This window comes from Lepidothrix coronata, unplaced genomic scaffold (assembly GCF_001604755.1).
Source record: "Lepidothrix coronata isolate B3197 unplaced genomic scaffold, Lepidothrix_coronata-1.0 Scaffold123, whole genome shotgun sequence".
Classification (NCBI taxonomy): Eukaryota; Metazoa; Chordata; class Aves; order Passeriformes; family Pipridae; genus Lepidothrix; species Lepidothrix coronata.
Genome location: NW_016690303.1, coordinates 1,735,655 through 1,761,551, shown reverse-complemented (window position 1 = coordinate 1,761,551; position 25,897 = coordinate 1,735,655). Strand labels below are relative to the sequence as shown.

The 25,897-nt window shown below is 34.8% G+C and overlaps 1 protein-coding gene across 4 annotated transcripts in view; it reads right to left on the bottom strand.

Annotated features, from left to right (window-relative positions):
• Nucleotides 1–213: 213 nt before the first annotated feature.
• VTA1 (vesicle trafficking 1) overlaps nucleotides 214–25,897 on the bottom strand; it is a 35,921-nt gene continuing 10,237 nt past the window's right edge. For 3 of the 4 annotated variants that reach the window (XM_017825917.1, XM_017825920.1, XM_017825919.1), the window contains exons 2-8: nucleotides 24,137–24,231; nucleotides 20,626–20,753; nucleotides 19,886–19,961; nucleotides 15,887–15,998; nucleotides 9,239–9,415; nucleotides 7,428–7,508; nucleotides 214–1,358 (exon numbers count right to left, since the gene is read on the bottom strand). In XM_017825917.1, the coding sequence (XP_017681406.1) occupies nucleotides 1,213–1,358; nucleotides 7,428–7,508; nucleotides 9,239–9,415; nucleotides 15,887–15,998; nucleotides 19,886–19,961; nucleotides 20,626–20,753; nucleotides 24,137–24,231 (815 nt within the window). In that variant the 3' untranslated portion in view covers nucleotides 214–1,212. The remainder of the gene's footprint in view (nucleotides 1,359–7,427; nucleotides 7,509–9,238; nucleotides 9,416–15,886; nucleotides 15,999–19,885; nucleotides 19,962–20,625; nucleotides 20,754–24,136; nucleotides 24,232–25,897) is intronic. The other variant, XM_017825918.1, reaches the window with a different exon arrangement.

The following is a 25,897-nucleotide window of genomic DNA, read 5'->3' as shown; positions in this document are numbered from 1 at the left end:
CTATAAAAATGTAAATTTGATCCAGTAGCTTGGAAAGAAAGAGATAAAATGTCATTTAAATTATAACATAAATCAGACATGCTTTATGTTGTACTCAATTATTATGTCATGCCAGTTAAAAGACTACTTATTCTTTCTTTTAAACAGCATGGAGTGATTTTTAACAATTAAGAGCTCTATAATTGCAAGTGCAGATTTCATAAAGACTCAAAATCCAGTTTCCAAGATATTTTAATTAAATCCCAAATCCAAAAAGTCTCCACAACAAAGCAGACAGGAAAAATATTAGTTGAAAAAACGCAACTCTATGACACTAACACCAGAGACAAACCTATACTGCTTTATTGGTTGAAGAACAAGCTTTTTTTTCAGTCTCTTAAAAAGATGGAACAGTTATAAAGTAAATCTTCCTAAAAGTTCATGTTTAGAATCTCTGCCTCCAGTTTCAGGATCATTGCTGATAATTATTAGTACTTTCCCTTAATTTCCCTTACATATACAAAATTGTAAAGTGTTCACACAGAAGGAGCAAGAACCAATAATGAAGAATACATGTTGCAATCCATGCAGCTATAGGGGATTAGGCTGGAACACCATCAAAATTATTCTCTCTGAAGTAACAAGAGATATTTTCTCCAGTACATTTTAAAATGAGATGAAAAGGTCCTCAAGTCTCCCTCAACCTTGACTTATGTCTCAGGTAATACGAATACCAAAACAATTCATTTACAGAATAAAGTTCTTCCTACTGTGGATCTGTCAGCCTTCTCACATTCTCTCATTTTAGGAGGAAAGCACTAATCTTAGTTACCATTTTAAAGCTATTATACTTATTAAATAATTGTTTGGAATAATAAAATAAGAGTAAGAATTTTAACAGAACATCCTAATTCTCAAGTCTTTTACAGTCAGCATTTTCCCATTCTGATAATCTAAATACTGCAAGTATTCTAACGTTTGCATGGCATTCGTAGTACTTTCTTCAGTATTTTGCTTACAACAAGCCACTGCATTCATGTTTCTAGCTCCACTGTCTGTAAGATGAAAACAGAGATTCCTACTGTACCATTAATTGCTAATCTGACAATGAAAAGGGGTTTCATTGTCCTGGGTGATGGAATTGAGAATTTCTGAGTAACTCCCCTACCCTAACAGGTACAGTAATAAGATGTTAGTTTTTTAGGCAAAAGACGAATCTGTTGAATAAAGGCTTCATTCTCTGCCTGTAATTAGTAACTTGAGGGCCTTCTGTAGATTCTGCACAGCAGTGCTCACATCTTCATATTGCAAAGCACTGCCAGCATATTTGCAATACTTTTGAGCTCTGGCAAAGTCCTCTGGAGTCAAGCGGACTTCTCCTGCAAAAACATAAGTATCACAAAGTTACTATAAAGGAAATCTGAATTAGGCTTCCTTTCTTATGATTTTTATGTTAGACTTATACTTGTGATAATTATTATGAAAACCAGGCTAATATTTGTGGTAGTACTACAAAGCCCAAGCTATGGAATTTCTTTTGTTCTCTTTTCTTTCCATTTATATAATGCTGAACTTCTTTACTTCTGGCATTTGAAAAATACGAGCACCTTTCTAAACACTGGTATTTGTATGACCTAGTGTCTTTCAAAAGTCAAGACCTTTGAGAAAGATGTGCTCTTCATCTAAGGCAGCAGAGGAGAGCTTTTAAACAACTTGTAAGAAACAAGGACAGTGCTCTTTGTGTTTACAGTATAATTACTCTGCTCTCTTCTTCAGGAATAATACATTTGAGTTAGAAACTGTTCCTTCTTAACTGGATAACTTTTCAAAATGTAGAATTCCTCACCAGGATGTTTTCACACATTTTATATTTCTGTTTTTCCAAATAATTCTTATGTTTCCAATTTTATGTAAGATGACTGGAAACAAGATTGATGTAATTAAATGTGCCCATTTTTGTAATACTGGAGAACACTAGCAAAAAATATTCTCATAATATAGTATAAACCATCTGTTACTTATTAATCAGAATATTTTCTTAACATAAGTTAAAATATTGGGAATTCTGCAATGCTGAAACACATGCATTCAGTCTTCAAGAAAGCGTAGTAGGGACTTATGCCCTAACTGGTAGAAGATTTTATATATGAATAGCATCAGTGATGTGTGCATAAAATAAAGCACAGTTATGTTACTGTACCTCCTTCCACCCATAAATTCACTAGGAGTTTTAAGGCTAATCCCATGCCACTCCAATAACCAATGGACAAATTATAAAACCTTTACTAAGGTTCTTTCAGAACAATTTAACTTGTAAATGATGGATTTTTATGGACACGGATAAATAATTATATGAAACACTAAAGATTATGTCTATATTTAATAATTTCCAACACAGCATTTTATTAGCAGTGAACAGATTACACAGATTAAAAGAAAACGCATTTTTAAATGCACCATAGATTTTACATAAAAATTGATTAAACAAAGATTTAGCTCTCTGAGTACAACATTTTAAGCAATGACATGAATATAGTTAAACCCATTTTTATGGCACAACTTCAGTTAGCTGGATCCTTTCTTTCAAAAGAGAACTGTTGTTAGCAATAGTGTGAGAACGTTTACTAAAGAATCTCAGTTCTTATCAAAAAGTGTCTATTGTATTTGCTTTTCCTTCCCCCAATCTTATTATTTAAGAACAGCTTTTGAACAAATAAAATGAAAAACCTGGGAATATTAAAAACTAGACTGGTCTGCTGGTTTTCAAAACAACCCTACTCCAATAAAAAGCAGAAAGGTAAGTGCTCTTAAGCTTAATTTATCAATTTTTAAAACATACTCTAAAACTCTACTTATCTTCCCTTCAATAAATAAATATAAGCATTGAGGGACATAAAAACTTGGTGGGCTCATTATAATTGCAATGTATATTAGTTTACTGCTGAATAAATGAAGCCACATTCATCTCTTAAAATACGTACACATGTGAGTAAATACATGTGAGGGAGTGCATAAACACAGGCACACACTTCGGTTATTTTGTAGCATACATAAAGTTACAGAGTAGAAGCAGCTGGGGTCAATATGCGACCACATTACAGAACATCTTTAAGGAATTATAAAAGACCAGTTCCCCTCAAAGTGGCTTTATGCTATGATGCCAAAAGAAACTACAAAATCATTCTTTAAAAACTGGCCAAGGCATCAGTCCAGTATTCAACTAATTTATTGGAAGCAAGCCTAAATTCACCCGTCTAATCTTATTTTTACAGTATGAACTCTATTAATGTTTTGCTGGCATAAAGCCTTATTTATTATGAAATCTACTTCAGATGCTATTATGACATAACTTGAGGGAAAAAAGTTAACAGTTTTAAATTTATAAACCCAAGTTTACACAGTAAGGGTGTTGATCTTTTGATGTACTCAGTAGCCTGAGCTCCTATTGAAATCAGCACCTCACAATGGACAAACAAAATAGAAATAAACTAGTTCTGTGTTCTTTAGTTTTCAAAATAATGTGAAACTTAATTGTAATGACTGCCTTACATCAAAGGTATAAACACAGAAGTGAGTTACCAACTTTAATCTACATATTCTAAGGATTAAGTAGTTTCGCAGGAAAGGACCTGGGGGTCCTGGCGGACACCAATTTGTCCAAGAGTCAACAATCTGCCCTTGCAGTGAAGAGAGACAACAGCATCCTGTGCTGGATTACGAAGAGCATTGCCAGCAGGTTGAGGGAGGTGATCCTGTCCCTTGCAGCCCTAGTGAGGCTGCATCTGGAGTGCTGTGTCCAGTTCTGGGCTCCTCAGTGCAAGAAAGAGTGACTGACATCCTGGTGATAAGTCCAGTGAAGGGCCACAAAGATGATTAAGGGAACGAAGCACCTATCATATGAGAAGTGGCTGAGAGAGCTGGGACCATTCAGCCTAGAGAAGAGAGGGCTCAGGGGAATCTTATTAATGTATATAAATACCTGAAGGGGGAGCATACAGAGGCCAGAGCCAGGCTCTTTTCAGTGGTGCCTAGTGACAAGACCAGAGGTGATGGCCATAAACTGAAACACAGGAGGGTTGTGTCTGAACATCAGGAAACAGTTTTTCTTGTGAGGGTAACCAAGCTCTGGGACAGGTTGCTCATAGGGGCTGCGAAGTGTCTGTCCTTGGAGAAATTCAAAAGCTGCCTTTTGTATTAAGTGACATTTTTTCTCAAACTTCCTCCTTCAGTGCAGCAAATTGTACTACAGAAAGAGTGCATGGGCAGGGGGAGACACAAAGGACATGGTCCTGAGTGACTGGTTTTACAGGACCCTTCCTTGAGCAGAGGGGTTGAACCACACCACCTTCTGAAGTCCCTTCCAACCTAAAGTATCCTATGATTCTGAGCTCTAAAACAACACCAAGATGGGAAAAGTTTACTGTATTTATCCTGAAACAAACCTGCTTCTGTGTCTGCAATTATTAGCACAGTAGTTATATTACTGAAACATGAAAGGCATATGGAATCCAAAGCATGATTCTTTTTGTTTAAGAAGAACACAAAGTGAAAATTATTTGACTAAAACTGCTGAAAATTGTGTTGGGAAAAAAGCAGTTTTAGAATGAAAGTAGTGTGTATTTTACATGGTATATCTGCTTCTCCCTAGTGTCCTCTTCTACCCATCAGAAGTTTTTCCTTTTTATGATGCCCAAATATAAGGCAGTTGATTTAAGAATATTTCAATCACACAAACTGGTGCATAAAACCAGTGATGGCAAAGGTAAAAAATGGTTTTTGAAACAAGATGCTCTTTTTCCCCATTAAAGCACTTGAAATATTTGAAAGGATTTCTTTTTAAGATCATAAAAGCACATTCAATGTCAAATTATTATTTCTACATTATTATACACACAACTAGAATGGACAAATGCTTTCTCTATACTATGCCACTTGTGGAAGGGAGCATATGGCAATGTAAGAAGACCTTATAAAAACTGTGTAGCACAACTATGAATGCATGTAGTGTTAGCAGAATCTAGGGGTAATAAATTTTTTAAGAAAACTACACCAGACAAGTGCACACACACACATGCACAAAGCTGCTGTGTAGCTCTACACTCTGTAGTAAAATACATTAACCAGTAATTAAATGCAAAAGTTTTGACACTTCAGAAGTCATGTTAATCTCTGAAACCTGCTCCCACAGGACAGGACAACTATTCAAAGACTCATGCTGACTCAAAATCAAAGAATACTGTTCCTTTAACTTAATTTTCTTTTGATAAAATATTCAACTCCTCTCCACCAAAAGTTTTTCTCCCATCGTAGTATTAATCAAATTGCTTCTCCCATGTTATGGGAAGGAAAGAAAATATATAATTTATTCTAAAGATATACATTTGATCTTACTACCAGAAGGAGTCTTGCAGGAATATGTGGAATATCCTGTTTGGCTATGTCTATACTAGCACATTCAACAGTGCCAAAGAACGCGTCTCAGCACTCAAACTTGACTGTCTACAGTGTCAACCTGCTGGAACACGCTCCAGTATGGTTTTGGCCCAAGCAAACTAGCACTTTCCCAAACAATTCCTGGACATGACTTGTGGTCAGAGCAGGCTACAGACCGTTCAATACAAGCAGTCTTCACAAGCTACCTTGTTTAGAAGGTTTAAAAGTTTAATAGTATGGATGTGAGTGGTTCTGTGCCAGCAGTTCTCCATGCCAAATATTTATAGGCGCGTATAATTTGTTAGTATAGACAGAGACACTGTGTCTAATCATGAAGCAAGTGTACTTTGCACTGTGCTCGCTCTATGGATCTATTGGAGGGCAACATTGACTCCTTCCCATGCAAAGGAAACTTCAGTTCCATGGGAATGGTACCTACCTCAATATGGAGCAAGGATCTAGCCCAAATATATATATTGCAACTAGGAGTTGGGGGGGGCTCCTGAGTCCCAGAGTTTAGTACATCCCTTGAGATACAGGCATTTCTCAATCTACTTATGGGTCAGAGAACAAGGCTACTGTGTAACAGAGTACTGTTGACATCAAGGGGACTCCTCAGCAGCATGAGAAGAATGGTATCTGCCGTTACTCTTACATGTACAGCTGAGGGGAGGATGCTTTGGGTAATGACCAGGCACGCACAATAGGACAGAGATAGGCAGAGACAAACGCTTTCCATTGCTCTCAAGCTTTTTAATTCTACACATACAAACAAAACTGTCACTGCATCTCTGCTGACTGACACATGCCCTATGCCCTCTTGAACTCCTACATAACTGAAAACGTATTTTCTAAGCTTTTAGAACTGAGGATCTGTCTGACCTGTATCACCTCTTCCAGTGCACTTCTGCAAAACTCCCTCATAAGAATGTAACTTTGAGCTGTTCCAAGACCCAAACTTGCAGTGACACAACAGATGTGCACAGGAGGAATGCAGGCATACAAATACTCAGGTTAGGTCAAGTTAAAGATTTATCATGGTGCTTAGCAAGGCTCTTAATCACACAATATTACTTACTACGCATTCTCACAAACACACTCAATTCCTTTTTATTTATGTACTTATTAAACCAGGTTATCACAGGTAAGTGGTTAGAGGTAGCAATGCACTGATACCATTCAGACATTGAATAATATAAATATCTATTTCACGGACAGAAAAACTCCTAGAAACCAGTTAATTTGTCCAAATGTACACGAGTGTTCAAATTAGAATATAGGATGATTCCAGCTTCATTGTCAGTCACTACTCTTTCACTGGTTTCCCTAAGGTTAGCATTTATGTGCACAGTTCAAAGCACAGTATATGCAAGCAGACATAAAAATACACATGATATAGGTTATTAGTGATTTTAACATCAAAGGCAGATGCCATCTTAGAAGATAAAAGCCTTGATTAAATGGTACATCAAAATGACATAATTAGCAATACCTTATAAATTATTTCATTTAACATGGGTACTACTTGTAGTCAACAAGCACACATAACAATTATGCTGCACCAAAACCACCACTGGAATGTTGCAATTATTTAATGAAGTGAATATATAACTTACATATTGACCCTGTAGAATAAATTTTAAGTAAAAGGAATGTGTATTAATGTCCAAAAATTTAATTTAACAAGGCCATTGGGAATATAGGCTGTGCTAAGTATATCAGAACCTCATCTGAGAAGTAAAAACATAAATAATAAAAAGCCTTACACAATGGTAGCTCATGGGTTCAAAACAGTCAGATAGACAGCACTAACCGTACACTGCAACAAAGCTTTCAGAAACTATTAAACTCTTAGCAAAAAAATGCCTAGGTGATGTCAATTCTTTTTAAAATTTTGGAATTAGTAGCATTCAGATAACAATGACAATATTTCTCAAACTTCTTCCTGCAGTGCAGGGGAGACAAAAAGGACAAAGTAAGCCCATGTACAAGCAACACAAATGCCACCAGCTTACCTCCAGACTGAGCACTGTAAAGGGAAGGATCGACTAGAGGAATATTCTGAGGAGCAGGTTGAATGGTGTTACTTGTCACTCCTGCAAATCAATGCAAAAAAGATGGACTTGGGTTATTTTTACTCATAGGCTTTAAAATAAACAAACAAAATGGAACAGGTACACCTAATGATTTTTAAATTCAGCAGCTGATAGCTTACTAATTCGGAAAATGTGTAACAAATAATTTTAAAGCACTCACTTCATACTATGAAAGTTTTATAAAATTATACAGAAGAATATACAGGCTGTCATCCATTTTATCAGTACAGGATTTCACAGAAATTTAATTTCAAGCATCAAAAAGATAGGAAAACACTACTCCAAGAGACTCCCTAGAGCATTGAGGAAAACCTGCTAAAGAAAAGTGTGAGTTAACTTTGATGTCTGAAACTTAAATTCTACATTTTAATATCAGAGACAATCTCTATTATTATTTTTAAAGCCTCATGCCTGTCATCTAACACTTGCAAACTATCTCCTTCCTAATTACTTCAAAAACAATTGATGAAAATAAAAAAGCTAGCTAGATTTAAAAGAGAAATGGTGATGCTAGAAGAAACAGCACTTCATGCTGTGAAACATTCTTGTATGTGTTCCCATTTTAGACACACTCATTTGCCTAGATCCAAAAGTGTGTTTTTGCAATATGTCCAGTTCATAGCAGACTAACATAAAGTTATTTCTACAACATCTGCTATGTAGGAAGATGGTATAATCACTTTTCTAAATTATCTGTTACTGCATGGAATGATTGATGGGGTTAAAACTACGTAATGCAATGAAATTCATGTATTCCAACAAGGTACATACTCCATAATTTTCAGATATGGTAAAACCAACACACTCTCCCTCCCAGACCCAAAAAAACCCCACCTATCTGAAGGATTGCCCTTTGATAAAACTGAAAAAAGAGCATCCTGAACTCCTCATAGGTTGAAGCATTTTTAAAATGAGAAAGTAAAAGGAGGGATTGTGTGACAAAAACATGTTCGATAATATAAAAAAGTATCTAAACAATAAATGATCATCAGGATTGAAATAAAATTTTTAATCTTATTAATCAACCATTATATTTTATGGTTATTATAAAGAGGTCCCGTGAAGTAAAAAAGTTGTATTCATCAATCCTTTAAGACAATTTTTTTTAATACTGCAACTGGGAAGGAACTTTGGCACATAATAATAAGGATGTAGGAGGCAATATGTTTAGCAGTAGGGATAAAATTCCCATTAATAATATTGTCTGAGGTCAATCACAGTAAAGTACTTGCACAGGAAAAGGAGCACGAACCAAAAAGAAGAAAAGTATGAATCAGGCATTATTGCTGTAGTATTGCTGTAGCAATTTCAACATTATGTTGGATATAGTCCCGCATAAAGAATGACAGCCCATCTGCACAGGGAAAGCCAAATATGAAATGAAATAACACAATTTCACCTATCAAGTGAAAGATACAAACAGCGCTTTATAGTATAGAGGTTGCGATGCAACATCATTTTACTGGTTCTAGAGAAGACAAAAAATTCTGTCTGCAGGGATAGTAATTTTTTTAGTCCATAAATCTCTTCTGGCAAAGTGCTCCAAAGTATGAATTACACATTTTAAAAAACGTTAAAAAGTATTCCCTATGGCATTTTTATAATATTATCTTATGAAGATGCTTTTGCCACACAATACCTGTGTTATTCTACTTTATAGGTAACGAAAAGTGGGCTAGAGTTCATCTTTCAATACAGGTATGGATTTTTTAGGTGTGATTTGGACATACCTGTGTTATGAGGTACTTCAGCTGGAGTGTTGGCTGGTGCATGGGCACCTGGTGGTATATGTATGCCAGTGTAATTACTAGTTGGTGTGTTGTTAGCTTCATATGTAGATGATGATGCTGGTTGAGTTGTTCCACTATGGACAGAAGATGACCCCGCTTCTTCCTTTTCAACATCTGCTAAGATGACACAAAACAGGAATTACTGCAGCTGTTCCGTACAAACACTTGAAAACTCTGGCTTTCTTTAAAACCTCCTTTCAAATTTTTATTAGTAAAAAAATTGCCACCACAGTGTGCCATAAAACATCAACCCAAGCCACCTACAATTGATTTAACAAAATAAAAAAGTAACATACCATACAATAAAGATCTAGAAACTCACATACTTTCAAAGATCTCTTCTGTTCAAATTGAAGGATCATTTCATTACTGGTCTGAATATAAGAAATCTTTCTCATTAGAACAATCCCTTATACATTCATGTACTGCATCCACAGTAGTTAAACAAGATGTACAAACATGCAGCAATCTATATTTTAATATATACATGAATCAGAATATGGAAAACTGTATTTGCCCTACAAACTCTTTGTAAAAAACTAGATAATCCTTTTACCCCATATCAAACCACGGATAAATAGCAAAAAAGAGGAACTTTGGGAAAGTAATACCAAGCAAGAAAACTAAATGCAGCTTAGCTAAGTCATAATTGTATCTAGAACAGTTACAGTACATAATGTTCTACAAAAACAATATATCCCATAGCATGTACAAAGAACATACATATTATTTTTCAATCTCATCATGTTCTTAAGGTTCTGGTCTAGTTTATTCAATGTTGCTTTAAAGGCCAGTGATCAATTTATTATGCTAATGATCCAGTTACTTTAGAATATGGTTGATTTCTGCTCCTTCATTTGAATTCAGTTCAATTTAAAACAGGTAATTTTCTTTTGCTGTGTATGTATTCTCCTGTATCAATAATGTCAGATGGAACAAGTACAGTTTTGGGAATTGCTTATTTAACAGACAGTTCTTGAAAGTGAAAAAAAAATATATAGGAGCACAAAACTCATATAGTGTGTAGAGCTAGAAAAAGATGTTCTTTATGAAATCCATACTGATCTTCAACTACACATTATTATTATTATGTTATTCAAACACTTATACTGCTTAATAATGAAACCACCTACTGTTAAAAATATTACTATTACAAATATAAGAATTTTTTCTCCTGTAAGACCCTCTTCCTCCCAGAAAAAACTTCAGGTGCTACTTTCACTAAACACCTTTTAAGTCACAACACTATTTACTAAAATAAAAGGCTATAAAGCAGAGTAAAATCAACAGTATTGTTGTTAGAACATTTTTACTAGACTTTAATAAATACACTGTAGTTTTATTAAACTGTTTCTGACATAGGCAAACAAACATCTGGCAGATTTCTGGAAGACAAAGGGTATCTTAAGGAGCCAGATTTTTCCTTTCCTATATTTTTTGCTAGTAATTCATACTACAATATTATGTGGTTAATACGCATGGAAATAAAATTAATGCCTGACAACTGTCAAAAAAGAGAAGAAAACTGTTTATTTTTGAGGTTCAAAAGTAAACAATGAATGTCTTTTAAATAATATTGCAATGATAAGAATAAGTTCGAATGCTGTATTTTTCAGTGGTTTTGGTGTTAACTTTAAAAAATGAGTTTCAGAAAAAATAAATTTAACAAAACACAGAGGCTTACTACACGTAAGATGAATGAAATAGTTACGTACAACACTCATCATGCTGTCTGAAGGTAAGGCTGCCCAATATTACTTGTAACACTGCTACCAATTATTTATAGCTTTGTCAAATTGTAGCTATAAAGTTGGCTTCTCCAAGCTGGGCGTCTGCATGAAGCTAGGATTTTGGGAAAGTTGTTATAAAAATTACTAAGCCACTTTTAAGAATGAGGCAGTAAGAGCAAACATGCTTCCACTGTACTCAGTATCTCAACTAGGAAAAATTACCTGTAAATTCATGCCCAGACTTAAACCATTAATGCATTTATTCCTTTATTCTGCCCCCTGTAGCTTCCTGTTGTCCTTATCTGCTTTTCCAGTCCCATTCTGATTTCTCTTTCTGTTGCACTAGGACTTCATATCCCTGCAACTTCTTGCCCCATACTTTTGTTTCTCTTGCAATAATCCCATCTTCTCTCCAAGACATTCTCAGTTTCAGCTTCAAGTTCCTCACTGCATAGTTCAGGGTCTCTTGTCACTCCTGTAACAGTGCTATGCTGTAGGCAGCACTGGCCATGGAAAACATGAACTCAAAAAAGTCTGCCAATGTTAAAAACAACCAAAACAAGTGTTACCAGTGCTGACTATCCTTACAGTGCCTGCAAAAGGTAAATTCAATAAAGGCAATCTACTTTTTAATCAGCTATATATACCAAAAGATTAAGCTCAACTGTTTGATTTGCTCATTATGCAACTGGCCAGTGTTAAACTGTATTAAACATAAAAGTAGTTTTGTTTAAATTAACTCTTCTTAGGTGTTTAAAGTGCCCAGATATCATCAAAGCATTGTAAGTATTCTTCCTGCAAAGCAAATATTTAAAAACTCTTTATCAAAGATTAAAGTATTAGAAACATTTTAAGATACGCACTTGCAGTATTTGTGAATAGTTTTAACAGTAGTGCCAAATAAAAGGATTTCACACTGCTGAAAAAGAACATTTAAGTCAACAAACTGTTTTTAAATTCTGCAGTTAGAACATCCATAACATTACTGAAAAAAAATAATCTTTTCCAGGCAATGGGAATGAACACTAAAAAAAATTAGAGAATTATTTTCTCATAAAGCAGTAGTAACCTAGAACTCAAAGTTCCTTGCAATTTGCTTAAAGATGCTGAAATACTAGGCTGTGAAACAGTGACACAATTGTTTTACATGTCGTTTCAGCTCCAGCTGAGTTTCTTGTCTTGGAACCTCATAAACCTTTGTGCTTGAATCCCAGCATAATGAATCCATAAGCTCTTCATATTTTCTGCAAAACTACAGTATACCCACACCATCTGTTTGCGTTTTTAAAATTATTATTTATTTATGGAACGCAAGACTTTGTGAAATAAGACTGATATCTCTGGCCCCATAACCAACTATCCAAAGACACTTTTGTACAAACAGAGGATTCTCAAGGCTTAATGGGATTTCCTTGTCTAGTGTAAGGAAGCACCAATTATGACTTAACTTCAGTAGCTTAGTGCGCTAAATTTAAGAGTAAAAAAATTTTTATTTTTAAGGAGTCCAGACTTCTCCAATTCTATGGACTCCTATTTTTAATGAATTCAGAGATTTAAAAGGTATCAATTTTAATTTTAAAACGTTTTCTTTTTCTCAATCTGCTACATTGTTTCTCTTTTGCTTGAGATGTTGCTATAAGATTCATAATGTAAGGTTCTATCGGAACACTGATTTTTAAAAAAAATATACACACATCCAATTTTTTTCCACAACATTGAGAAATAAACTCCAAAGTGCATCAACTTTTCATACAATGTTCTTTATACTAGTTGGAACTAATGTTTTCTCAAATTCTGTAATATAAATGTAGATTACATATTACATATTGCAGTGTAAGCAATTACATTTCATTTATTTACTATGGCAATACTATAACCATTTAGAACTTTTAAATATTTCCATTTTTTTTCCATTAGTATAAAATCTTGTTGGATGACCTAGGGCAAATGCTTAGTAACCTTTATATGTACTCTAGGACTTGTATTCCAACTGCATTAATAAATTAAGCATATTATTTTAAGGTTTCCATGGTGGCATCCTGACAAAAGTATCCATGAATCCAACAGCAGAACTGCATAAAGCATGCCTATGTTGCTGTAAAAACATCTCCAAGAGTTACAGTATGGTTTACAAAAATCACAAAAAAATCCCAACACTTTGGAAAAAAATGGTAATTTGTCAAGCTTCAGAGACCTAGCTTCACTCTGTTTAAACAGACTTTTTCCACTTGCTAGGGGAGGAAGAAAATGAGCAAGCAGAAAGGAATGGGGAAGGTCCAGTCGTACATTCAAACAATCCTGCTTTTCTTCTTATGATGCACAAAGCAAGAATTGAAACTCTTTTTTACTGATTCTTCTCATAAAAATTAATTTGCATAAAGTTTTTGTCTTGGTTGTGTAAAACATTAGGGACACCTACACTGTGGAGTTAACTGTCAAAATAAATGTCAGAAAAGGTATTTTTCATTTCATTTCTCAGAAAATAAAAGTGTGAGAAATTATCTTTCTACATGAAATACAATTCAACAACAATATAAAAAGATATTGCCAAATTACAGATCTTGCAGGCTCCCTAACAGTAAGGATGTTAAAATTTTGGCTCACTCAGCATTTGCGTCCATTTTAAGTTGCATGTAGATATAACTTGGTAATGAGAGCAAGAGTCTTCACCAATTCACCTGTACTGCAATGAGTACTAAGGATTTGAGTAAGGCCCTGAATTCTACTTTCACTTCTACAACAGTTTCTTTTGCGGCCTTGAGCAAGTCACTTATCTTTGCATTCCATATTAATAAAATGAAGAGAGAACCTATTTGTTGCTGCTGAGGAATAGCTTCTACACAAGTTGCACACACAGATTTTTAGCAAAAGCTTTGTAATATTTACTTAGAAATTCTATTTTTGCAGTTGTTTACAATTTCTCAATTTGTTTCAGATAATCAGGTGAGCTTTACCACACTATGAGCCAGACCCCTAAAGAGAACTCATTTAAAACTAAAAATATTTAACTGAGCTATTCATTACATTCAATATACCAAAAGACTGTTCTCCCATATGTTCCATTTTTCATTAAATCATCAAACTGGTGTAATTTGACAAAGATGTGATGAGGTTTGCAGTGGGAGTTGCAACTTGCACTTTTAGAGGTGGCTACATAAATTTTATGAATTTATGTATTAATATAGGTGATTGATATATTTATACTTGTGCGTGCATATGTACATAGTCTCATATACTAGGTCAGAAGAAAACTTCAAATGTTTAATGTTCTTAGTTTTTTCATTAGGTATGTGAAGAATGATACATAGAGGTTATTGTCGTTGTGCAGAATTAGTCTATTTTAATCTGCATAGTGAAAATATCCATTCCAAAGACATCCTATTTCGTAAGAGATTAACCTCTAAAATTCATATTCAATCTGTGTTGACTGAGGAGAAAAACAAAGAGACCTCTTATTAATAAAACTGATCACTATCAAACGCAATTGGTTAAATGCAAAAAGAACTAAACATCCACAAAGCATTAAGCATAGAAAAACTGCAATCAAAGGAAAAGTAAACGGTGAAAATATTTTCAAAGTTAGTTTAATAAATTACATACAATTTCTATTTTTATATATTTTAGAAATGAATAATTTTTGCATATCTTTTGCTTTTATCAATAACTGAAAAACATGATCACTTTACACACATAATAGTAATACTTTTTTCTGGCTTAGCAGTTTAACCAAAAAAGTTTTGCACATGATTTCATCTGACTTCACAAAAACATGCACACATCTGTGAAGTTTGCAGATCTCTACTTTAGAAGTAGGGTAACATCTATAAAGATTAGAAATAAAAATATGGCAACTCTGATTTGATTGTTTAGTTACTCTTAGTAAATATACACATAATAAAAAAAGAGAACAGAGCTGTCTTTCTCAGAAGAGATTAGGATGTGTAAGAGAGAGTCTGCTTAGTATGTGTTCTGTTACTTTATAGAGAGGCTAGTTCATGTCTGCTCAAAGTGGTGTATCTGTCTTTAAAAAGCTCTAAATGAGAAAGTTTTGAATGTCCCTAATATTTCATACTGAAGAGCCAGGTCTTTTAAATCAGCAGCAATTTAGACGGGTCTGAGTGTATTAAATAGAAGACAGTAAAAGTTGTAACTTAGGAGGTTTAAAACAGCCTGTTGTAATAAACATTCATTTTGGTTAAGTGGATGTGCTGGGAAATCCCCACTTTACCTAACAGTTACAGAGGATTCAAGGAATTCTGTACAGGAAGCTCAGGTAGCCAGAGGACCACAGGGAAAAACTGAAGACATGAGGAAAAGGTGGATGAGTGAGAAAGAGGCAGGAAATCCAACTGAAAAACATCAGACCTGTTTTGAAACCCACAATACTGTACAGGGAGAAAGGGGTTGTCACACAACCAGGTGTTTGCTTTGAAGCTGAATTCACCTATGATCAGTTCATTTTCAAATCCTATGTAACTTCTGAAAGAGGATAAACTGGCAAAGGGATCATAACTTTACAGAACAGATTTAAAAGAAGGAGCGTGAGTATTAATAAAGAAATACAAAGTTCTGGCCCAAAGCTGACAATGCCTTCTTAGAAAGTAGCTGTATTCAAAATAATAATCTCTACTACAAAGAAAAAAAATATTTTATTAAATAAGTCAATCAAACAGTAAAGTCCAATAAAATTAACAGTAGGAGAAGCGGAAAAGAAAAAGCAGAAGGTGGCCCACTGTGAATGGAACATTAAATGGGGAAGCTTTGCTTCCTGTGGGGTGCTCCCTGAAGAACTGTGCATACCATCCATTTCGGTCTTGGCACAGCCCTCTGCTCTTTTGAAAATAAAAGAAAAACATACCGAAACTCTCTCCTTCCATTCCAATGGGGCCAGGCTGAGGAGTCTCTCCATTCTTTAAGCAGTTATGAATGTATGCTGCCTTCCACCTGGCGTACTTCCTGTGCTGTGCGTTCTGGGGAAGGGAAAAGGCCAGACATTTTACCCACTCACTTCTGTGAATTTATGCATTCAAAACAGAAATATAAACATGTTTTCCACCTTGAGAGAAGATAAGAAAACTAGACTGCTTTCTCTTCTGTCATTTGACACCCCTTTAAAGAGAAACAACATGTGTGAAATTAACAGGTGTATTAAAAAAAAAATAAGATAACAGCTCTAACAGGATCTCAGCATGAAAGGAAAATGTGGAGATCTTCGATTAATGCAGCATGTCAGGAAAAGGAAATAAATTATACCAAGACCATCTATTCATACCAGTATGAAATGCAGAGCACTGTGTAGGAAGTACCGACGTGACATGATGATGAAAGTTTCCTATCTCCGTAAACTTAAAATGACTATTCACTTTAGATTTAAATACCTGAAACTTAAAATGCGACTGATGCTGATCAGTAATATAAAATCTTTTCTAATTACATTATTTTAAAATTAAAAAAATTATTTAAAAGCATGAATACAGAAAGGTTGATGTAGATGCAGATTAATGTGATTTGTCTGGGATATTCTAGGACATATAATATTTTGATTTAATATCTTCACAACATAGCTAAAATTCAGATGACAGACCTTTTTTGCAAATTTAAACAAACTGCTAATGACAACCTTAATAGTACAGTTAATAGAAAAAATAACGTGTCTTTAAAAATAATTATTATATTGACAGTCAATATATTTTTTTGCCAACTCTCCTTTTCTGAAATGGTGTCAGTATGAAGCAATAGCAGTGAGAAGCAAAGTGGCTGCCTGCCCTTCTGATTCCATTTCCATGGTAACAGTTTGAAATTGAAAAAAATCAACATGATTTTTCATTATTTTCAGTTTCTGGGAAAGAGAAATTGAGGAAAAGCATTTCACCTGGGTTTTCATAAATTCTTCTTTTCAGAAAATATGAGTGATTGAAATAAATGCCAGAATCTTAACAATTTTAAGATTTTCCATTTCATTTTTTAAAATACACTTTACTGTTCCCGGGTACAACCTTCAACATGTCAAAACATGAACTGAAGATTAGCCACTTTGTATTTCCTGGGACTGTTTCAACAGCTTCAACAGTTTATTTAATCCAGGAATTCTCAATTGTTGCAATAAATCTTAAACTGATTATGTAAATTAACTACTCTGTCATAACTTATATGAGAAATAACCAGTTCTGACAGTTTTGAGGTAATATATATCAAGGAGCAAGGCTGAATATAAACAGAGATGAGAAATTTAGAAGGATGAGTGGAATAAATTGGCCAAATCAACAATGCAGATTGTGATAGCATGCTTCACATCAACATCACCACCTGCAAGGTACTGGTGAACTCAAATTTCCACACCAACAATCACAGGTAAAGTGGTTTGAAAACTGAGGTAGATTGATGTCTCTTTAGAAGTCCTGACTGAAATTAAATCCAAAGTTTTTGAGAATTAATAAACTGACATTCAATACTGTACTTCACAAAGCCTATTGCACTGTCATCTAGAACAGGGTAGAGAGACACAATACAAAAGGTATCTCCAGCGAGCTCCCTTGCTCATATTTAATACATTGTATCCACCAGGACCCTTATGAAGCCCAAGAGAAAGATACAGTCTTCATTTCTGCAAGTAAGATTTTCTTCAGAAAAAAAGCCTATCCTTAAGACAGGTTTATTAAAACACATTCACTATACCTCAGAAGCAAAAAGTGCAATTGGAAAATCTGACTTTCTGCTAAATACTTTCTTTTAACAATCATTTCTGGTCAGTCAGTGTCACAGATTAAATTCCTTTATTATTAACAAACACACTAGGAGCCACAAAATGCAGAAATACTCATACAGAGTATAGTACTTTTAGAAAATATTATTATCCAATATTTAACAGTCTGTACATCTCCCCTCTGCTCCAATACAGCAATTATTTATTGATAAAATGTGAAGATGCTGTTGTATCAGGTGTCCACGCCCAAGTGCTGGCAACATGGGATGGCAGCAGTGGTGTCTGTGAGGAGAAGCCAGGGCTGCCCCACGTTGGATATAACTAGCTCCAGCAGACCCATTGTGGGACACAGCTAACACCTTCAGCCAGGCTGGTGGTGCCCCAAGGAGTGCATATTTAAGAATGGGCCAAGCACCCCCCACGCCCAAAATGCTGGATGGAGGAAGGAGAAGGGAACAAAGTGTCATGTCTGTCATGCATCCCAACTGCAAAGGTTATCATTCCAGAACTGAGAAGCAAAATTCTGTTGTGTTCAGTTTGTTTGTAATATGCACTGCTGTCCCTTTTTGGAAGACTACCCTACTGAATGAATGTTACTACTAAGGTTAATGAAAAGAACACTACTACCATATAGCTTCCTACTGAGCTGATGAAAGCCGTGTCTTGTAAAACATATCTTCCAGAAAATCCTTTTGCCTACTTCTAATATTGAGATATAGAACATTCACTCTTAATTTTTGACACAATCCATTCATACTACCCAATAATCAACAACTGCCACTTAAAAAAATACATATTAAGTACAGTACCCATTTTCTGATTCTAGGTGTCAAATATCTGCTTTCTATGCCTTCTGTTGTTGATTTAAAAGCCTTTTAGTAGTTGATAATACATATATATGAAGGCAATTACATGTTGAAAAAACAGATGATCTGAATATAGGTGTCATACTATATAACCAGGTGTCAGGTTGAGCTTACTTCCGGCTAACAAAAGCTTCTGCAAAAGTCTAAGATGGTCAGATCATATTTGTCCCATCATTCCTTCATGTGAAACTGGATGAGGACACTGCTGAAATGTTATGATGCTATACAGAAGTTTCTTGTATTTCTGGTACACTCTCTTTTATTGTCTTCACTGATTAAATAAAATGAGAGAATTCTGCTTCTTTCCAATTTCAAAGCATATCTGTCCTTTCAGCATCAGCAACAAAAACCCCTGACACAGGGGGTAAACATACCACTACTAGCACTCCACATCAACATTAATAAAAATTTCTTCCATCTACAAAGCAGGATTGCTTCAGGACCTCTGAGGAGTCACCAAATCAGTGCACTGACCTGTGCACTGGATTCCTACAGCCAAAGATGATTGTATTTTCAATCCAACTCAATATGCATTCACTCTCTGGCTCTAGAAAATGTTATTTGATACGGTAAAGGATGTCAGGGTGCAGAGCAGCCAGTTTTAAGAGAACATATGAAAGAGCAAACTTACTTGTGCCTCTTGATAAATGAAAATTTTAGATTGGTATAGTCTCAGGGAACGGATGATGCAGAATCTTAAAAGAACTCTTGGCCAAGCATTTCTCTTGAGTAAGACTTATCTTTAATATTTACACTTACATCCCATAGTATACAAGAAGTGCACCACTATTAAGACCATTTTTTTACCCTCTTTCCAATATTTGCAAATGAAAGTAGCCACAACATCTGCATTTTAAACTGAGCAAGTACAACTTGCACATTAGGCACACTTATGAGATTGGGGATTTACATACAGGATGTTGAGTCTGTGAATTCCAAACTGGGCATGGAAAAAAGCAAAGGCGGAAAAAGCCATGAACCTTTCATCATTTTTCCCTATAAGCATTCCCACTTGTTCAATGTAATGCTATGTGTCCCACAGTAATAATCAAATTTTGAATTTCTAACTGATACTTCCCATAAAGCATCCTCCAACAGGTAACAGTTGTCTAGTATTTCACATATGATTTATTTGAAATACTTAGTACAATTCTTTTTGACTTACTAACAAGCATAAGACTATACAATCAGAACATATGTTCTTTGAAATTCATATTCACACATTATAAAGGCAACATCTGTGCTAGCAAAAGCAATCACATAATACAGTCGTATGCCTAACACTTACCTCTTCAGAGAGCTCCCCAAATACTGTTAGAACATCTATCAGGAGACTTGCAGTATAAAAGGATTTTATCATGTTTCTGTAAAAGAGAAAATATTTTGCTAACTTGGTAATGTCAGTCTTCAGAATCATACTATTACAAGTTGTCATTTTTAGATCATACTGGCTTATTTCAAGTCAAATATCACTATTTTTTTTCTTTTAATCTGATGTTACAGAACCTGCTTCACAACATTTAAATCTAGCAATATATTGATTAGTATCCTGACTACAGTGAAGAAAATGTTCAGTATGTTTTAAAACTGCTCATGTGTTCTGTACTTAGATTCTAGTTTGGAATGTTCCATGTAGGACATAGGAAATCCTATATTAGTTTCAAAAAATACATCAACATGCCATAGTAATTGCTGTAAACCAAACCACATAATGGATCATCACAACTATTTTACTATCCATCAGTAGAAACTATAACGTGTTTGATGTAAATAAAGTGCAGTATTAGCCTGTGGTTTTAGAAGCCTTGCCAGCAGGTTAACAACCTCTTAAGGAACATAAGGAGGAGGATACCAGATAATGTGTGAAGTTACGAGAGGTACAAGTAGCAACAAATCAAGTTTTCTAAAAGAGAAAAGAATGTATTAAAACCCAATTCTTGTTTCCATTCAAATTAAAGGGAGTTTGGATATTCACATTCCCTGGCCAGTAGCTTAATTCAGATAAGAAAACCAAAGATTTTCACCTACTTATGAAATTGTCCAGCTCTGTCTTCATTGTCTGCGTATAAAAACATTTTCAAAGCATAATTCTCCACATGAGCAGAACCAACAATTTCCTGAGTAATTGCTTCATTATCACCAAATTGCTTTTTCATCTGAAAAGTGTTGGAAAAATACATCAATTACTTTATTAGACCCTAGCAATTCTGCAAACACAAAATTAACCAGCTGACTTAAACAAGGACAATACAATTGAAAAAGAAATAACATACACTTTGTTTTACAAATTTCCAGCTTCTAACATAACAAAATGCTAAAAGCGGTGTGTGAAAGAGAAGGCACATTCTTTTGGAGAGAGAAACATTACGAAAAAGTAGCTCTGAATCTTCAATCACAAAATATTTATAAAAACCACAGAAAATCTCTGTAAAAGTTAAAAATAAACACAACTACAGTATTGTGAAGGAATAGCTACAGATGTTTTTCCCTTTAGTATCCAAAAGACCAGGCACTCCGAAGTCTGTGACAGGATTCAACACAGTTCAATCAGTAAAGTAATCCATCCTTTATAAAGGTGCTGTAGATCAGAGTGATCATGTATAAAAAAAGCTCTTATAAAGCTTATTTAACTTACAAGCTCTTATAAAGCTTATTTAACTGCAGTTTATTATATCTTTCAAAGTGTGTGAACCCCACCTTGACTGGTCTAGTGACCTCTGGATTTACTGGAATTTTCAGTGTAAGCAGTGTATTTCAATTCAAAGATGTTAGAGTACAAGAATCTTCAGGTTTCCTAATAAAAATCAGTAAAGCAAACAATCCTCTAACAGTTACAACAGGTGGATTTACAGCTTCTGAATAGGCTTACTGTTTGCACATGAGGAAATCTCAGGTTATCCTTAGAGAACAAAAACAGGAACACTGCATGATACTAACCTGCAGCCTTTATTTTGCCAAAAGATTTAAAAACAATCTCTGAATGGTAGTTATTTTTCATTGTGCGTGTGAAGAAAATGTAATCATGCAGGCTGCATTTCCATATTTTTTAGACTGCTGCCAACTTTTTAGAATGTTGCCAGAAGAGTTACTTGATTTCAATAGTGAAGTATAAGCTTTCCAAATAGAATTTTAAATTTAAAGACTTTCGTCAACAAGTACTCTAAGTGGTTTTTAAAAAGTATTTGTTCTACAAAGTGTAATTTTCTTGTGAGAATATCATAATTTGTAAATTGAAAGATATGTAACTGAGATGAAACACAGAAGCTGACTCAGGAGAAAAGTTGGTTGCATACACATATATTTCCCCAGTCTGTCTATATACCTCACACTGTCTATACCTCTGTCTATACCTCTGTCTATATACCTCACACTCAGAAAATAACTATACTTGAATAACTATACTTGATCTGACATTCAATGGAGACTATTTTAAACATACAAGTGACACTGTTACGTACACTTCTAAAAATATTAAAGTTAAGTTATTTACTTTTGAAATTACCCATCACACAGTCTGTTATTCAATAAAGAAGTACTGGTGTTATAAATGTTGATTCGAAATTTGAACCTAAAAACCAAGCCACTTCAGTTTAACTTTACAAAAAAAAAAAAACCTGAAACATTTAAATGAAACAGTCATGTACTGGGAAAGCAAAACAATGCAATTTTATGTAAAAATATTTCTGAGGGAAACATGCATTTTGGATACAAAATAGCTGTGTTTAATTCACATTTTTGGAATATTATGACGTTTCTTGCAAAGGACAGATCTGGTAATTTCCAGCTATATCTATGTGGTTTTATTCTTTGGTATTGTAAAGATCAGGACTGTTTGCAAGCTTCTGTCTTAACCTCTAAAACACCCAACTGCAGCGCCAGTGAAAGCACAGACCTGCGGCACTTCTCTGTGCCCCCTGGTGGTTAAGGGCAGACTGAAAATGGCTGCTGTTACATTACTGCAGAGGTCCAACTTTTCCATAAACCCAAGCTTTCCAGCCCACAAAACTGCTGTACTAGATTTGCTTAGAGGTGCTCTCTCCATCCTCCCAGCACTTAGATACGTGGAAGAACCTTCAATGCCTGTGCATCAGTTGTCTCACAGACAATCTTACCAGCAACTTAAAGATGAAAGCATGGACATTTGCTGCTCTTCTAGTCTTTCCACCTTTGAAACAGAAGGGGTAACTGAATGCTGCAGACAGATTAACTGCTTCAGTACCACATGGGATCCAACAAATTTCAACAATCCTTAGGAAATGAGGAGCAAACTCTTCTGGAGTTTTAATCTCACCTCTCCTGCCACCTCTCTCCCTTTCTGAACATGAAACCAGACTCATTGAAGGTGTCAAAATCTGATGAAATAACACACTAAGAAGTCGCTGTACGCTGAATTTTCCATTACTAAAGATCAGTGATAAAAAATAGCAAGAAGCACAAGGTGTGAGAAAAACCCCCAAATAGTTCATGTTTCCTTTTCTTCCTGAAGAATCTTAGAATCAAAAAATGGTTTGAGTTGGAAAGGACTTAAAGGATCATCTAGTTCCAGCCGTCCCTGCCATGGATAGGGATGCCATTCACTAAACGAGATTGCTCAGGCAGGACCCATCCAACCTGGCCTTGAATACTTTCACAAATGAGGCACCTTTCACAGCTGAAGGCTGTTGTAGTAGTTTTGCACAAACTCTTCAGGCGCTGCTGTGGCTAGATTTCGGACAGAATTACTAATAGTAAACATACAAAGAACTGCTGCTTCATTTTTCAACATTATTTTCTGCTTCCAAATGAGCACTTAAACCTTAAAACCCACACACTTCTTCCTTTGAGAATATTGAAAACTACAAGGTATGAACATAAACAGCTCCTAGAACTTAAACTGACCATTTGTACAATAACTTTACCTTTTTTAAATCTGTTCTATTTAAGGCTTTTTAATAGGATCAGATCCATTCAAAGAGCATGGCAAGGCCATCTCTGACACAGATTAGACTGCGCTTACAAAAATTCATAGTATGAAATCTCCAATCTCTAACAGAGGATACGATCAGAAGTATCTTTATCTTTTACAGTTTAAAAAACTCCCTGGGTACAAGGTTTTAGGTCAAAACTTTCAAAAGCATCCAAGGACTAGGCTAGTGAGTCCTACAGCAGTGAAAATAATGCTCACACACTTCAAGGAATCAAAGGCAAATACATTAAAAAGGTCGTCTAGAACACCTGTATTTATTTCATAATGAATTATGATTTGTCATGAGAATGTTTGAATAAAGTATTGTAATTCATGTTGTCTACACAAAACCTAATGGCAAAATTTCAGTTATGTTTGTGCATGCATACATACACACATACAGCTTTACCTCTTCCTTTACCTTTTCAAATCCTTCTGCCAATTTATTACATACAACTTAAATTCATACAATGTGCCTGCATACAGAACAGTTGCATCAATAACCGATGTTGGAGATCTTATTTGCAGAAGCTTAAATAAAAATTAAAGTAATATCATGAATCATTTTAAAGGAGAGTGATAAATTCTACTTACAGCTTCCAACTGATCCATAAGCTTGGATAAAAATTTACGGCATTCTGGGGTTTTACTATCAATCTTCATCCCTGTTTGCATTGCATACAAACGGCCTTGAAATGATACAAAACACAAAAACAACAAAAGTGATTATCTAAGGCAAAACCCATTAGCAAACAAAGCAATGCCTCCCACACATCTGAAAGAGAAACTCATGGTTTAACAGTGTAATGACATCAGTACTAGTGAGCAATGACAGTGAAATCCAGATATGCATGGTCTTGCAGAGATACTAGGAGATATTTTTGTGAGACTTATGCTTTATTTTCCCCAATGACTACTCCCACCGATTTCAAATTGATGTTTGTATCACTATTATGCAATATTAAGTGATTTTGTAAATTATCACTACCCTCGCTTGCAATGCTCTCAAATAGGAACTTCAAGTTGATTTGAGAGTGTGTGTATGTATCTCAAAAATGGAACTTCATGTAGTAGGAACCAGTTAGCTTTAAAACATCACTTTGTTAAACAGAATTAAGCATCTATTATCTCCATGTACATAGCATCAAAAAACTCAAGACAAAAACCTGATCTTTAAAGCAGACAAGACAGGCTTTATTAAACTTTATCTGTAAGTAGATTTGTCAGTTTTTAATATGATCTTGAAAATGAACGATGATGAACACCTGATCAAAAATTATCTTTTTACTACCAAAATCTGTGAATTTTAGATTTGCACATGGCAGAACTTTATAGGTTTCATGAAACTGTGGGCAAACCCAAACAACTGTTATTTAATAGGATTAACATGCACAGAGAAGGGAAAATGGACAGAAACATTCAGTAACCAAATGCAGAACATCTTCCACAAAAAAGGCATTCCACTAACTCTCACTCTTGACCTCTAAGGCACTCCTACAGGACACTTTCTATGCTATGTAGACTTCATCAAGTGACAATACTAAGCTAATGACTGATAGGTACTCTTAAGCCCACCTTATTTATCTTCAAGATGCTGATGTTAATATTAAACATTACTAAACCAGCACACATAAAGTTGAAATTAGATTTCAAACAAATTCAAACACAGAAAGAGACAGAGATTGTATCTAAGGCACTGAAATAAATAAAGTCTACCATCAATTAAAATATCATCATCATATGACAAGGAATTAATACTCAGTCTTCAATTAAATTGATTTTTAAGTAAATCCTTGACTGTAAGTTCCCCTGAACACATTTAATGGTATAATTTAATAATATAAAACTTAAGAATTAATATAAGGGTTGCTAAACCTATAAGCCATCGAGATCAGTAGTTTCTTTTTGATGGATGGAAGTTTCAGATGTTTTCAGAAGCAAATAAATTGAGACCAATATGCATTAGGGTGACAAATTCAGAATACCCTTGGTCATTACTGGATATAGATTTATCTTACTTACTGAAGTATGCATCTTCGGATCTCTTCCATAACTCATTTACATAAAAAGAACTCTGATCCCATATAAATGGATCTTGCAAACGTCTTTAGTCTTGAGGATGTTTAATAATTAAAAGATGTCCTAATTTTTAACTGTTACTCTTGTGTTACACATATGTGGCTTTTTTCACACTCTTTGCAAATACTTCCACTTAAATAGTGAAAGCAAGGTAATTTTTTTCCTCACTAATACCCTAAGGGGGGGGGTGAACTTGCCACTGGCTACCGCATGAGAGGAGCCCCGAAGAAAAGATACAAGGACTCCCTGAAACAACATCTCAGCCTTGGCCATATT